This window comes from Astatotilapia calliptera, chromosome 7, assembly GCF_964374335.1.
Source record: "Astatotilapia calliptera chromosome 7, fAstCal68.1, whole genome shotgun sequence".
Classification (NCBI taxonomy): Eukaryota; Metazoa; Chordata; class Actinopteri; order Cichliformes; family Cichlidae; genus Astatotilapia; species Astatotilapia calliptera.
The window spans coordinates 53,907,641-53,921,736 of record NC_137428.1 but is presented as its reverse complement, the minus strand read 5'-3'; the positions used below and the strand labels follow the sequence as shown (position 1 = coordinate 53,921,736).

Below are 14,096 nucleotides of genomic sequence, written 5' to 3'. Positions count from 1 at the left end.
CCGCCTGTGCAAGTTAGCCAGACATTTTTCAGACGTAGGGATTAGCTTAATAACCTTAAGCACCACAGCTTCAATCACTGAATCGACTCTATATCTAAAGTCTGAGGTGGCGATACTGACGAAGATGAATCCTCATATTTTTTAAATTTAGATTAGCACTTATTTATCTGTCTTCATTACTTCCCCTTCACCCCCACTGGTCATTCTGCTGATGGAAAGGATAAAGGGGCCGGCTTGTGTGTGCCGATGGCTATGACATCACATTGCCACTTTTGAGACGCCCCTCGAGGTGTAAAAGTGTTGCTGAGACTCACCCCGTCACTCATTCACTAGCATACCGCCACCTCAACAGCTGCATTCCCACCTGTTCAGCTGACAAAAATCTGTCTTCCTCCTCCTCCTCCCTACGTCTCTTGTATATTAGTCCACGCCACACAAAACCCACAGTGAAGCTCTTCAAGCTGTGGGAGAGTCTGCATGTTCTATGTGGAATGCCATGTGGTTCTTAAGCCCCACCTGCTTTTAGCTTTACTATGTTCAGCTGCAAAAAAAAAAAGAAAAAAAAAAAGGTGTTTGTGAGAGAGTGCAGGCGTGGATGTTGATTCAGAAAGTATTTGGACAGTAAGTCACTTTTTTTGTTGCTGTTTTGCTATTTTTGGGCACATTTGATTTGAAATTCAATCATGTCTTTGAGGTTAAAGTGCTAGGTGGTGAATCTAAACCTTTTCAGTTATATCAACCGAGGATTTGGTTTTTTTTTTTATAAGGGCCTGACAGGTATTTTATCTGATATGTGATATATTTGTTTGCTGAAAACCAGACTGAAAGCTTAAAACCAGCAATAAGGAAATGGCTCCAGTCGAGTTCTGGCAGAGTGTCTCAAGTGAATATACAGAGGATGTGCTGTGTCTGTAGGTTGTACACTTTCCAGGAAGGGAATTAAATCTTACACTTGGCACTTTGAGCCTATAGTCATTGAGTCATTTCATATCAAATGTGACTAAAAACACAAAATAACACAGAAATATGTCACTGTCCTGATGTCTGTGGTGTGTACTTATAATATTATAGGTTTAGCAGAGTGGGTGAATGACTATGTGATCTGTTGATTTTTCTGGAAACATGGGATCCAATGCAGCTGCAATGATTTTCTTTGTTTGAGAAGTAGCTGAATGACATCAAGTGGAAACATGGACGACTTTTGGAGTTTTCTGACTAAACACTGACGTTGTAAAATTAATGTAGAAACCATAACCGTACACTTGGGCACTGAACAAAAGTAACAGGGCGCTTTGGCATGCACACGTACACACACAGTCTCTCATTAGTTAACCCCAGATTATGCTGTAGAATACATGATTGGTGGACAAAGCTTATGCGCTAACTTCAGAGTGAAGTAAGCCAGATTGTTTTGTATGTTTTTCCATAAAACCATTGTGCTGATGGAGACAATGACTGTGCATGATGAAACAAGAATCAACAGCAGAGACTCTGTTTAGACTGGCCGAGGTCCCACTGCTGGTTTGGTAATGCAGATCGTCTGATTTAGTGAAATATGAGTTCCTTCTGAAGGATAAATCCTGCGGCTCAGTGAGAGAGCTTGGTCTTGACACTGCATTAGATCTCCAGATTCTAATGTGTATGCACAGATTTAGTGCCCCTGTCTAATGCTGTCTCTCTCAACAGATGAGTCCAGAGAACTACAGGGAACAAGCCTATACATGCATGCCAGAAGAAGTGGACACTGATGTAAGTTCAGTGCTGCAGACTTGCATGACATAATGTTCCTTTTAGCTGTACACAGCAGGTCATGACTCGTTATTGGTTTCTCTTCAGACTAAACTTAGCATGCTGTGTGAGCAGGACAAAATGGTCAGGATACAGGAGGAAAAACTGCAGCAGCTGTACAGAGAGAAGGTGACTAATACTGCATTTGTCGTCATGTTCACGCAAAACATTGTCTAAACATGCTTACAAAGATTTGGTATCATGTGCAAAAAATGTAAATTTGAAGGAATGCACAGTTTGCAGTTCCTAAGAGTAAAGTTTCTAAGCATGAAACAGAGCAAGTTAGGAGACAAAGTCTGTAACTATAACTAACTATAGCCTGTAAGTATAACTACCATCATCAGATGGAAAGACTTGTCTGGTTTGCATTGCTTTGTCATATTCAGCAAATCTCACTGACTGTTTTATGTTACTAGTTGATGTGCAGTGATTGTAGGTATAAAGAAAAAATATAAAATCATTTCTAGTCAATTTTGAGTCACAGCTGTGCCCTTTGAACTTTGGATAAGACAATTAAGTAGTTTGAAATGCTTTCTTTAGGCTCTGAGAGGGGCTGATGGGCATTTGTGATTATTTTGACATTTTAAAGATGGGATAACCTCCTGTTTAGTGACAAAACAGCTCAAAACAGTGATGTACAGGAAATATTTAAAAATAATCTACTATTCTGAAATAGTCTTACTGAAGTTTTAATGATGACTGTTGTGCTCTGTGTATTTGACATGATGCGTGTTGCTTCAGCACACTCTGGAGACAGCACTTCTGTCAGCTAGCCAGGAGATAGAGTTGGGCTCCGACAACCCGGCTGCCATGCAGAGTGTCGTGCAGCAGAGAGACTTGCTGCAGAGCGGCCTCCTCAGCACTTGCAGAGAGGTGTCCAGAGTTACTGCCGTAAGTAATACAGTGCATTCACACTCCAGACAATGAAGGCCTCTTGGGGTTTTGTTTTTCAGGAGTATTAATAATATGGTCATTTTTCTTTGTTTGTTGTATAATTGTTGTTTCTATCCTCCCCAGGAGGTGGAGCGGTTATGGAGGGAATATGACAGGATGGAAGGAGATGTGACTATGGCTAAGAACAACCTGCTGGAGCAGCTAGAAGCACTGGGAAGCCCTCAGGTAGGAACATTTTTGACAGTGAGTCTGCTCAACTTCTTCTCTCTAAAGGCCATTAAACTCTGAGCATGTTGGGGAAAAAACAGCACAAAATTGGGCATAGTTTGGAAATGATCTTGTAATGTGTAACATATATACTGACCAATCGGTCCTCAAGAATCACACTGTGGGGAAAAGAATGAAGCAAAAATCAGGCGATGATGAGCTGGTTCTGGTGTTTTTAAACAAGAAAAGGAAGAAACTGAAATTCTGGATTCAGCCAAATCTCAAGAGAAGGCAGCAGCAGGGAGAGTTTCATGGTTTGATCCAGGAGTTGAAGCTGCATCGCGGCTGCTTTCGTACATATTTCAGGATGTCAGCAGGGCAGTTTGAACTCTTGTTGGCAGAGTCGGCACCACATCTGAAGAGACAGAGAAACTATTTCAGAGAGCCAATAGCAATGACTAGCTGTGTGTCTGAAGTTAAATGGTATCATTTTACTATTTCAGAAGCATCGTATCTTCAGTACCGGTGTGCGTTTTGAGCTACTTTGTTGCCAAATGCAGTGGTCAGATTGGTCAGATCGGTTTATTTGCAGGTAAAAAATCTGAAAAATCTATTTAAAAAATACAAAGTCAACAACTTCGTCCTGTGAGATTATACAGTCAGTGTGAACAGCTGCGTTAAGCATCGATGACTCTGGAAAATATTTTTAACACACAAATTTTTCGCTTCCATGTGAAAAGACCTTAACTCTAACTCGACATTAAGTGTGTAGAAATATGCTGATAATTTTGTAAACAATCCAGCACTGACACATTTGATGTTTAGTTTGCCATGGCTAAGCATTTCAGTAAGTACTGTATACTCACTATACAACTCGCTTCTCACGCTGAACCCGTTAGGTTAGACCGAGTCACTCACGCAGGAAGAGTTCGGCTGTTTCTATGTGATTGAATGATGGGTGCAGATGGATGAAGTGCTGGGGACTTGATTCTTAATTTAATTACCGATTTGGCAAAAGAAGATGTCCCACAGTGCTCTAGGCTAGCAGTAGCAGCTGTGCCTTTCATCTTGACCCAAAGGTGTGTTTACAGAAATGCTCTTGTTCTGGTTGAGTCACTGTAGTTTTGGTTCTCTGGTTTAGCGTCATGATTTTTTTTTTTGCCTGATAGGGTTTTTTTTAACGAAGCGCGCTCTCAGTAGCTATCATGATATCATCATTCTTGTGAATTCCTTTTGGCTAAAGTAATGGTGTAGTGAAAATCTGATACTGCGGCTGACCTGCTTGGCATACTTGCAGATTCATACACTGCAGAGCTGCAGAGAAATCTGTAAACCTACTCAACCTTTTTGCAGACACGTTTTCTGGACTTTGGGAGAAAAATATGGAGAGAAGTAAATGGAGATCAAAGCAACACAGGGGGTGATTGATGACCGTTGCAAGGATGGAGCAGGTCTTAATTAAGTTTGTCTTTTATCTTCTCTTTCATCAAGGAAGAGGTGCAGAGACAAAAAGAAATTGTTCTAGCAGTTATTCCTGGCTTGTACTGAGTAATGATAGTTTAGAATAGAGAAGTCAGAGGGCCAGCAGGGAGTCTGGACATCCTCTTCTTAAGTCCATCTCACAAAGACCAACCTGCCAACAGCGAGGGGGAGATAATTACCTGTCTTTTTTTCTTCCCCTTTTCCAATCCTAATCTCTCCTCTGATTATCGTGTTGTGAGGCTAGTATCTCTCGCAGACAGTTGGAGCCTGATCAGATCTGTGTCTCCGCTGACTGCACACCTTAGCAGATACAGACATTACCCTTTTACTGTTCTTTTGCGATGCCATCATGCTAATTTTTTTCACTTCAGCTTTCTGTCTGCCTTCTGTGTGTTAGTTTTATTTGCTATAGACCTCCACCTTAGATCTCAGTCTGCAGGTGTTTTTTTTGTTGTTGTTGTTGTCGTTTGTTGACGTGCGTCTGTTTTCTGTGCACACCCAGACAGAACCACCCAGCCAGCAGCATGTCCGCATCCAGAAGGAGCTGTGGAGGATTCAAGATGTGATGGAGGCCCTGAATAAACACAAAGCCCAGAGAAATGCTCTTGATGGGATGGGTTTCTATGGGCCCAAAGCCAACTTCAGTAAGCACAAAAATGAGGTGAGGCACCACTTGTAGAAAAAGAAAACTGAACACCTGGTCTGACAGGATGCTGAAACAATAAGGCATTTTAAATCATCATTTACTGTTCCTAGCTTTTCAAATGTGAGAAAGAGTTTTTCTTTTTTTCCTGCCTAAGGCTTCAGTCACACAGGCCTTGAAACTGATTAGCAACCATCTGGCAATTACTGGTTGTGAGGCAAAAAAAGTGTATTACCTGACCGGTCATGAGTGATTGGAGGCAATTGGTGTGAAATTAATTGCTAAAGTCCCAGTCAAACAGACCTGGAGACTAGCCAGTGACCTTACTGGCAGTCACCAGTGTGAAGGTGGTGTCAAAGAGGTATATAGTTTGGTTGTTAGTAGGTTGCCTGTAGTTTGTAAGGAAGATGCCGACTTGGCTGCAAAAACAAACTACATGCCAAGCAGTACTGAAACAAAGACCATTTCCCTTTAAAGTAAAAGTTCCGCCATTTGAAATGCATGCATGTTGTGCAGCACTCTTTCAAGTTTCACCTCAGTTGAAAATATCTAGCGTTTGCAAACCAGTTGGCATCTTTCCTGCGAAATGCCACTACAATCCAAGTTTTTTTGTGTAGTGTTCTCTTTGTAATCGTTTTCACGTGACCACAGTCGGCAATCGGCGGTTGTTTAGGAGTTGCTGACTAGTCTCTAGGCCTGTGTAAGGCTTTGGACAGGTGGTTGTCATTACAAGCAAATTAAAGATGTGAGCTTAACGGTAATTTTTTCACCTTTTATTGGAGTTAATTAATGGGGAAAATTGATCATAAAAAAATAAACCCACATCACCAGCAGTTTTGAAGATGATAATCGACGTAAGCTGAGGGCTCTAAATGCCCACCCCACTCATGGATGGTGTGAGTAGTGGTGTCTGGAGGAATGTGTCACTCAAGCCATAACAGCATCTGGAGCGCTCTCTCTGGCTAATCAACTGTTTAGCCCATCCTGTGGCCCAGAGCTACTCTATACCAGATGGCTGTAGCCCTGAGCCTGTATGGTGGCGCCATGTGTCACCTTGCTTCCTGTGCTGTCATACCCAATATAATCCCCAGGAGGAGGACTCTGTACCCCCACGGCCACCCCTACCCCAGTCTTACGAGCCCAACCCCCCCACCGTGCCCCCTATGCCGTCTCATCCCGGCGTGCGCCCTTCATCACTCCACAAGCCAGAGGACAGGAAGGCCAATCACAGGAATAGCACGCACAGCGTAAGCCTGTTGACCTCTTGGTTGACCCTGCCCTCAGCTGTATCATCCCATGTCCATGATGATGAGTTCACTTTGATTTCCATAAATATCTCGTGTCTGTTGCATTTTTTTTTTCCATTTGTTCCCGTCATTGTACAGCATAATTTACTTTTCAGTTATTTGGTTGAAGTCCAGCTTGTGTTTTTATTTTTGTTTTGTTTTTTTTAATTTTGTTTTTGACTAAATTACCACATCCCCCTTTTCTGTCTCATCCTTTATGTTGAAATGTAATATTTTTTTGGGTCTGTTTGTTTCGCCATATCGAAGTTTGAATGTGTCTGCCTACCTTTTGTCTGAGTATTTCACACATTTAAATTTAAGGTGGCTCAGTCTGCAGGGTTTTTCCTGTTTTCCGAGCAGGGATTTTGGAGATGAATTAGTGCAGTCGCCTCATGTGCAGTACAGGCAAACCGTTTTTATTGCTTAAATCTATTTGTTTTCATGTTATTTCTGAGGCGTCGATAAACTATAAGTTTATTATGTATGAGTAAATGAAACTACAATTAACAAATACGATTAAAAGAAAATATTTCTATTACAGTGCTTGTTATTTTCCTCTGTAGGGGGCACGAAAACGTCTCAAAGCAGAAAAAACCCTGGTCAATGAAGAATTTTATTTTATTTTTTCATCTTAAGTCATTCTGTAAGAGATAATGACACGCTGAGTTATGCAGAGTTTGTTTACAAACTGACTACATTTCAGAGTTTTTCTCATTTGTGTTGACCTCTTTTTTTTTTTTTTTTCTTTCTTTTTTTTAACCCCCCAATTTCTCGTCTCCAGGGTCCTGACTACAGACTGTACAAAAGTGAGCCAGAACTCACCACAGTGGCCGAAGTGGATGAGAATAATGGAGAAGACAGATCTGAATATCCATCTGATAGAGAACATGTTGGAAATAAAGGTACTTTGGAGAGATACTGGTGCAGTTTCGCAGTGAAGCCTAGTGTATAAAAATACAATAGAGTGGTCATTTTAGTCTGTATAAAACTGGAGCTTTTTATCATGGGACTAACAAAGTCTACACATTGTGATCGCTCCCTTTTAGAGTATTTGAGGGCTCTCTAGTGGAAGCATTTACACGCTCAGAAGGTGAACAGCATATGGAGTGCACTATGCTGTAAATATGGAGTGATTTCTGACACAAACCTTGTCTCTAACACAATTTGAGTTGGCATTTGGATTATTTGGATCTAGGTCAGTATATCACAAAGTAACTCTCATGGCAACCATAATTTTGCTGGTTACCATGGATACAGTGAGATTTGCACCTGCATGCATCTTTTTAAACTTGGCCAAAACATGTGAGCTATAATATTTGTTTACTGTATTTAAACTTTCTGCCACCAAACATGTGATGTGAATAGATGAGCTGAATTTACCACAAAAGGGAAATTGATCTACATTTATTGAAGAGCTTGCAGGTCTTTTTTTTGTTGGATGGAAAGTGTTAATTAAAATACCACCTGTAATTGACCCTATCTAATTTTTTACTATAATGTGATTTCAGTTTGACCTTTTATTGATCTCTTGTCTTCTTTTCTGTGGGTAGGTATGTCCTATCCAGTTGGTATCGTCCCACCAAGGACCAAATCTCCAGTGCCTGATTCCTCCTCCATAGCTTCATATGTTACATTAAGAAAGAGCAGGAAGCCTGACCCTAGAACGGTGAGACCTTGGGCTTTAATAATAACTAAAATGTTCTTAGCATTTGTAGATTTGGATCTATCGGACAATAGAAAAACAAACGAAATACAGTCACGATCAGGACTATAGTCAAAAAAAGACTGGTATATATATCTGCAGTTATTTAGATTTGGTAGTATGGCTTTCTGACCTTCCTGCGTTCCTATATACATACTTGGACGAAGGCCCAGGCAAAGGGGAAGCGAGCAGGAATTAAGTCAGATACAGCAGCGGTCCCCAACCCCCGGGTCACGGACCGGTACCAATCCGTGAGTCGTTTGGTACCGGGCCACGATAGTTGAGGCTTGTGTGCGAAATTTATGGGGTTTTTTAGGGTTTTTATCATTATTTTTTTATGGTTTTTATCGTTAACTCAGTTTCCCTAGGTCTTTTCCCGTGTGTTATGAATAAATCTTCTTTTATTTTTTTGTACCATTACTGGTTTTATTTTGTTGTATTTATCCACAACACCTTAAAGGCCGGTCCATGAAAATTTTGTCGGACATAAAGCGGTCCGTGGCGCAAAAAAGGTTGGGGACCGCTGAGATACAGCAAGAAAGTTGGAGCTGAGCTAGAAGTGGGTTGTAAGGCAGCTTGCAGGTGTGCAGCAACTATGGCCAGGCTAAAGTAGCTTAATTGTTTGTGCTATCTGCAGATTGCCAGTTGTGTAGAGGAGTATCAGCTGAGCCCTTAGTTGATGTAGCCCGGTACTGTGTTTGGCTTGCCTTGATAATTTTTTGGCTTTGTGGTCCGCCTGAATTAACGTTTTCTCAATTAATAATGATTATGGGCAGCTGTGAACTAACCACAGTTAATTTTGAATTGTGATTACTCCTCTCCTAATTGGTTGTTTTGCTTGTAAGCTGCTGGTTGAAAACTCACATGTGCAGTAAAGGCCAGCTGTCACATGGTGAGGGTGTGACTCATGCTGCCATAAAGTAGATGCCAAACTGTATTTAAACAGTTTCCAGCCACGAATCCTATCAACTTAAACACACTAACCATATCATTAGTGCACCACACTGCAGGGTGTGTCCTGCTTTTGCTGCGCCTGTGTAACTTTGACCGTTAATGGACATGTAGTACAAATGAAAATAGATAAACGCACAATATTTCTCTAGGCTTATGTGCTTTAGCACTTGGTGCTAAGAGAGCATGCCTAAGGCGTAAGAGTTCAACTTTAGATCCTGGGAGAAATAACAAATGAGTTTCAGTGGACTCGTCTCTGTGCTTGTCCTGTTAGACCTCAGTGCGGCATTCAGTACTGTTGACCATAATATTTTATTACAGAGATGTATAGTGCATGCCATAATTATTAAAGGTACTGCGCTGGAGTGGTTTGAATCATATCTATCTAATATACAGCAATAACATACATTTTCATTGCTATGCAGGTGACACCCAGCTTCATCTGTCATTAATGTTTCATGATGCGCACAAATTGGTTAAACTGCAGGAACATCTTAAAGAAATAAAGACCTGGATGAGCTCTAATTTCCTGCTTCTGAATTTGGATAAAACTGAGGTTGTTGTACACACTGCAGGGTGTGTCCTGCTTTACTGTGTCAGTGTGAGTATGAACATGGATCGATGTGTAATGAAAATAGGTGATTGCACAAACTCCCTCTAGGCTTATGTACTTCAGCCTATGGTATTAAAAGAGTATGCACTTAGGTCCCAGGATATCTTGGACAGTGTGGACAGTGGGGACTATGTCCTTGACCTCTGGACTGAGTTTACATCTGCCTACCCTCCAGTGTGGCACAGACCTGAGAATGAACAACTTCTCCTCAGTTCACTTCACATCAGCCTCTCCTGCTCAGGCATTAACAAGCCCCCAGCCGCTCTGAGTGCACCCATGTGTTCCAGCGGGAGCGTGCAAGCGCACAACAGCCAGGTTGTTTGGCCTTTTGCCAAATGTAGCTCAAAGAGAGCAAATATTTAACAATTTCTCAGTCATTATGTTAAGTCCAAAGTGTCTGTCCTGTTTGTTACTTTTGTTTAAAAAAGTAAAATGTTTTCCAGTACATACATTAAGGGTAGAGATTATTCTTCTTTGTAAAGTTTAGACTTTTTTTAAACCGTGCCTAGTTCATCACGCTGCAAATGCTGCGTCATGTGAAACAACCCAAGTAGGCAATGACACCATGTAACTTCAGATCTCTACCATGCACACAATTGGGGATCACAGTAAAAAAAGTTACCATGGCGGCAACCTCGTAGTGCTGAATGTCTTCACAGTAATGCTATATCATTATTAAATTATATTCTGTTGTCGTCTCTGGCCAACAGGAGCGTCCACGCAGTGCAGTGGAGCAGCAGCTGTGTGCTGTGGAGAGCAGCCGACCCAGGATGAGCGTGGAGGAGCAGCTGGAGAGGATCCGTCGCCACCAGCAGGGTACCCTCAGGGAGAAGAAAAAAAGCCTCAGCATCAGGGGTAGCAGCCAGGAGAACACACCCTCTCGCAGCCACTCATTTACTAAAGAAAACCATTACCGCAACACGCAGGTACTGGCTGAGTGACTCAGACCCTATTTGACATTAGGGTAGCTCTGAAGTCAGAAGATGTTCATATGATATAATGTCTCTGCTTCTTTTATGTTTCATAATTTATTTCTTTTAGTTTCAAGTGAGACGCAGAGATGAGGTGATAAGCAGTGACATTCAGGAGCTGGAGGCCTCTCTCAGGCAGCAGGAGGTGGTGGGGGAGCAGGAGACGCCCGCTGAGGAGATAGCTCGTCTCAAAGAATCCTCCCAGGCTGATCACTTTAATGTCGACCGAGAGGTACGGCACAGCAGTTAGCCGTCGTTCCCATCAGCCTGCTGGTTTTTTTACAAGCCATTACTCAGAGGGCTAATACTGTCATGGGCAAATTATTATGAAGGTGCCGTTTACCAACAGAACATCATGTATTATCAATTCAATTGTTAATACTGCAGGAAAAAAAAGTTTCAACTGGAATGGAGAAGTTAACAACTTATAACTGTATAAGCGTTGTTCAGGCTAACTGAACATTACACAAAGGCCTCTGTGCCAAAATCTTTTCATGGGATGCTCATAAGCTACCAACATGATTTGCATGACTTGCTGCCTTGAGAAGAGTTCACGGCCTTGCTTTAGATTACATCGGTGAACTTCTTACAGTTGATCTCTGCGTAGTACAGAATGCCTCAGAGTAATTGACAGTGACACTCCATTTACTTCTAAACACCCAAAATGTAAAATAGTCTTCCTGCACGATAGATGCCGATCAGGGTAATAATGTTGTTTGCACAGAAGTGGAATTTTCTGTGTCAGTTTAGAAAACCATTCATTTGTACCAAATGTGCTAAATAAGTGTTTCTTGTCTGGTGGCTGTTCCTCAGCTTTCTGTGCCTGACAAAGTGCTCATTCCTGAGCGTTACATTGAATCGGACCCTGAGGAGGCTCTGAGTCCTGAGCAGGAGGCTGATAAGCAGAGAAAAGTCGACCGCATCAAAGCCCTCATAGCCAAAAACAGGTAAGCACACTGTCATGATCCATCTAAATCAGTAATCGGTTATTAGCATGGACAGGTCTGCTCAAGCCTTGAATATTAGATAAGGATACTACGGTGAAAGAGCCAGCTTTGCAGGTGAGCAGATGTCGTGCATGAAATTCCTTCTAAAAGTAAAAGGTAAGTTTAGGGTCATAGCATAGATGTCTCATGCGCTTGGCATGCAGATCCATGCCTCAAATGTGCAGAAAAGGTCTATTTGCTCATCTCTGAGCCACTGTGGCATTTTATTCTAAATGTCAGTGCCCTCATATTGATTTTTAAAAACTGGCCTGTTTGTTGGTAATTAGAAGTTGTCCGTCGCATGCTGTAGAGAAAACCTTGCTGTTTTGTGTTTGCTCCTAGCATGCAGAATGTGCTGCCTAGTCTGGCTCTGAGCCCTGAGGAGGAGACTGAAGAGGAGGTTACTGTACAGGAAAAGGAGAAGATGATTAATATCTCCTATGAGCTGGCAGCCGAGGCCTCCAAACGCAGCAAGCTGGTAGCAGGTACGTCTCTAGAGAGACGAGAGGGTGGAGGTGGGGTGGTTGGATCAAAGAAAACGCATGCAATAAAACAAAAGCTGGTGGGAGCCTGTTCTTAGAAACAAACTGTAGCTGCTTTCATTGTGTATGTGTTAGGTAATTTACTTACTACTTACTCAGTAGCTTTTTCAGTAATTTCACTCACTTTAGTGATTATTTCTGTTTTATTTAGCCATTCACTCATTATCAACTGTTCTAATTTGTTGTTTTGTCATTTCATGCGTGCGCCTGTGCTCACCATGTTGTCGTTTCGTTGCAGTGAAAAGCCTGTCGTCCTCTTCCCCACCCCATCCGCAGTCTCCCACCACCACACCCCCCCAGCTCACTGACGGTTCTCACTTCATGTGTGTGTAGTAGCATCAGTAAGGGCCTCCATCCACCCTTTTTTCACTCATACTCATAATGCTGAAGTGTTTTGATTGTTAAATTTGATTTCTGGGGTTTTAAAAAAGCATTTCAGGATAATTAGTTGGGTTCATTTCACGTAACAATGCGGGGAGTTTGTTCTCTATGTGTTGCGGTATCACTAATACACTGTTGTATAGCAGAACTATGAGGGAATCTCACTATAATTTCACTTCTGTCCTTTTGTTCTGCTTCAGCCCAGGCTCTGGCCTCAGTGAAAACCTACACATGAAGGAAGCAGCTGGGGAGGCCTGAAGCGGCTCCTGAGGACTTTCCTAAAGAGTTCAGCACAAGGCCTTTGGCTACAGAGTGAAACTGCCTACTTCATACTCATGGGTCTCAACCTCTGACTTCTGTATTGCTCACTGTGACGTCTTAAGCTCCTCCCTCTTCGGGGGGCAACAATCTTCTCAACCTGGCAAGACAGCACATGGATTCATACCGTTTTACTGCTGCAGTTTCAGTTTTTACAAGGCTTTTATAATCATTTTTATTATTTATATGGTTTTATTAGGTTTTTGTGTTCGAATCTGGGCCAAAGTCTATCTGTATATACAGGAGGCTAATAGACTGAACTCTGTTCTGAGCCTGATAGCCTGTGGCAGAGTATGTTGGTCTGTTATACGTTTTCATTCATGTTTCATCAACTGTTCGAAAAAGTTTCAGAAGCAAGTTTCACATTTTCTCTGCATTTAATTAAGCCTTTAATAATTCACTTAATTTTTTCCCCCCACACATTCGACATCATCTAACCAGGCATATTTATCCATTTATTGTAAAGAACATGTGTCTATGCTAAAGATGAGTAGATAAAAGATATAGATCCCTCCATTATTATATAAGGAGGAACCATTTTATTGCTGCAGACTAAGAGTATTTGTAATTTCTCATACTTCTGAGTTCTAATTATTTAAAGATGGGATTTGAAGTCCCTGGCACTTTGTTGCCAATGCATATGTGAATGTTCTGACTTGAGTCAATCTATACTGTCCTTTTTTTTTAAATTGCTGAGAGATATATTTAAACTGAGAGATGGAAAAAGAGATCTTGATTATATTTTATGACAAAAAATCGAGAACATTTATGACATGTTGGTTTGGAGCCCTGGAACTAAAAGAAAACAGGATAAGGATGTGTAAAAAGCAATAGAAATAACCCCTTTCTGAATCTGAGATAATTTTTTGTGTGTACAAAGTGTAATTATCAGAGATTTACTGTGTATATAATGTACATGGTATATCTGGATGGGAGGATATGTTCAACATACAGTTACATACTAGATTTAATTTGCAAATGTTCATATCCCATCTGTTTTATATCATGTTAAATAAATGTTTCTGTTCCTAATGAGTGGTTGTGTTATGCTCTTTATCTCCCCTGTAGCTACATGCAGTAGAGATGCTGACCAAAAGGGAGTTTGACTCAAGCCTGCAACATAATCAAAGATTACATTACTTATTTAAATGAACTCCAGCTTAAATAGACCCCAAAATATAAAAATCGCATGCATGGAAAGTGTTAAATTGACTCCAAAATATAGATTTAAAAAGCGTTTCCCCCATGACGGTTACACTTTTACTATGAATTCACTTATAGGATTTTTTTGAATTGTTGAGTCCCTCATGCAAAATTGCATGCCTCTGGTTC

General features: G+C 41.3%; 1 protein-coding gene across 19 annotated transcripts in view; it reads left to right on the top strand.

Moving 5' to 3' along the window:
• LOC113026584 (pleckstrin homology domain-containing family A member 5) overlaps nt 1–13,796 on the top strand; it is a 90,918-nt gene extending 77,122 nt beyond the window's left edge. For 10 of the 19 annotated variants that reach the window (XM_026175520.2, XM_080303859.1, XM_080303858.1 and 7 more), the window contains 14 exons: nt 1,687–1,749; nt 1,837–1,917; nt 2,530–2,679; nt 2,806–2,907; nt 4,874–5,032; nt 6,106–6,261; nt 7,082–7,202; nt 7,851–7,966; nt 10,277–10,492; nt 10,608–10,769; nt 11,351–11,484; nt 11,866–12,008; nt 12,304–12,388; nt 12,647–13,796. In XM_026175520.2, coding sequence (XP_026031305.1) covers nt 1,687–1,749; nt 1,837–1,917; nt 2,530–2,679; nt 2,806–2,907; nt 4,874–5,032; nt 6,106–6,261; nt 7,082–7,202; nt 7,851–7,966; nt 10,277–10,492; nt 10,608–10,769; nt 11,351–11,484; nt 11,866–12,008; nt 12,304–12,388; nt 12,647–12,704 — 1,746 coding nt within the window. In that variant the 3' untranslated portion in view covers nt 12,705–13,796. Of the gene's footprint in view, nt 1–1,686; nt 1,750–1,836; nt 1,918–2,529; nt 2,680–2,805; nt 2,908–4,873; nt 5,033–6,105; nt 6,262–7,081; nt 7,203–7,850; nt 7,967–10,276; nt 10,493–10,607; nt 10,770–11,350; nt 11,485–11,865; nt 12,009–12,303; nt 12,407–12,646 lie in introns of all 19 variants that reach the window. The other 9 variants (XM_026175526.2, XM_080303863.1, XM_080303857.1 and 6 more) reach the window with 4 other exon arrangements.
• The last annotated feature ends 300 nt before the right edge of the window (nt 13,797–14,096 follow it).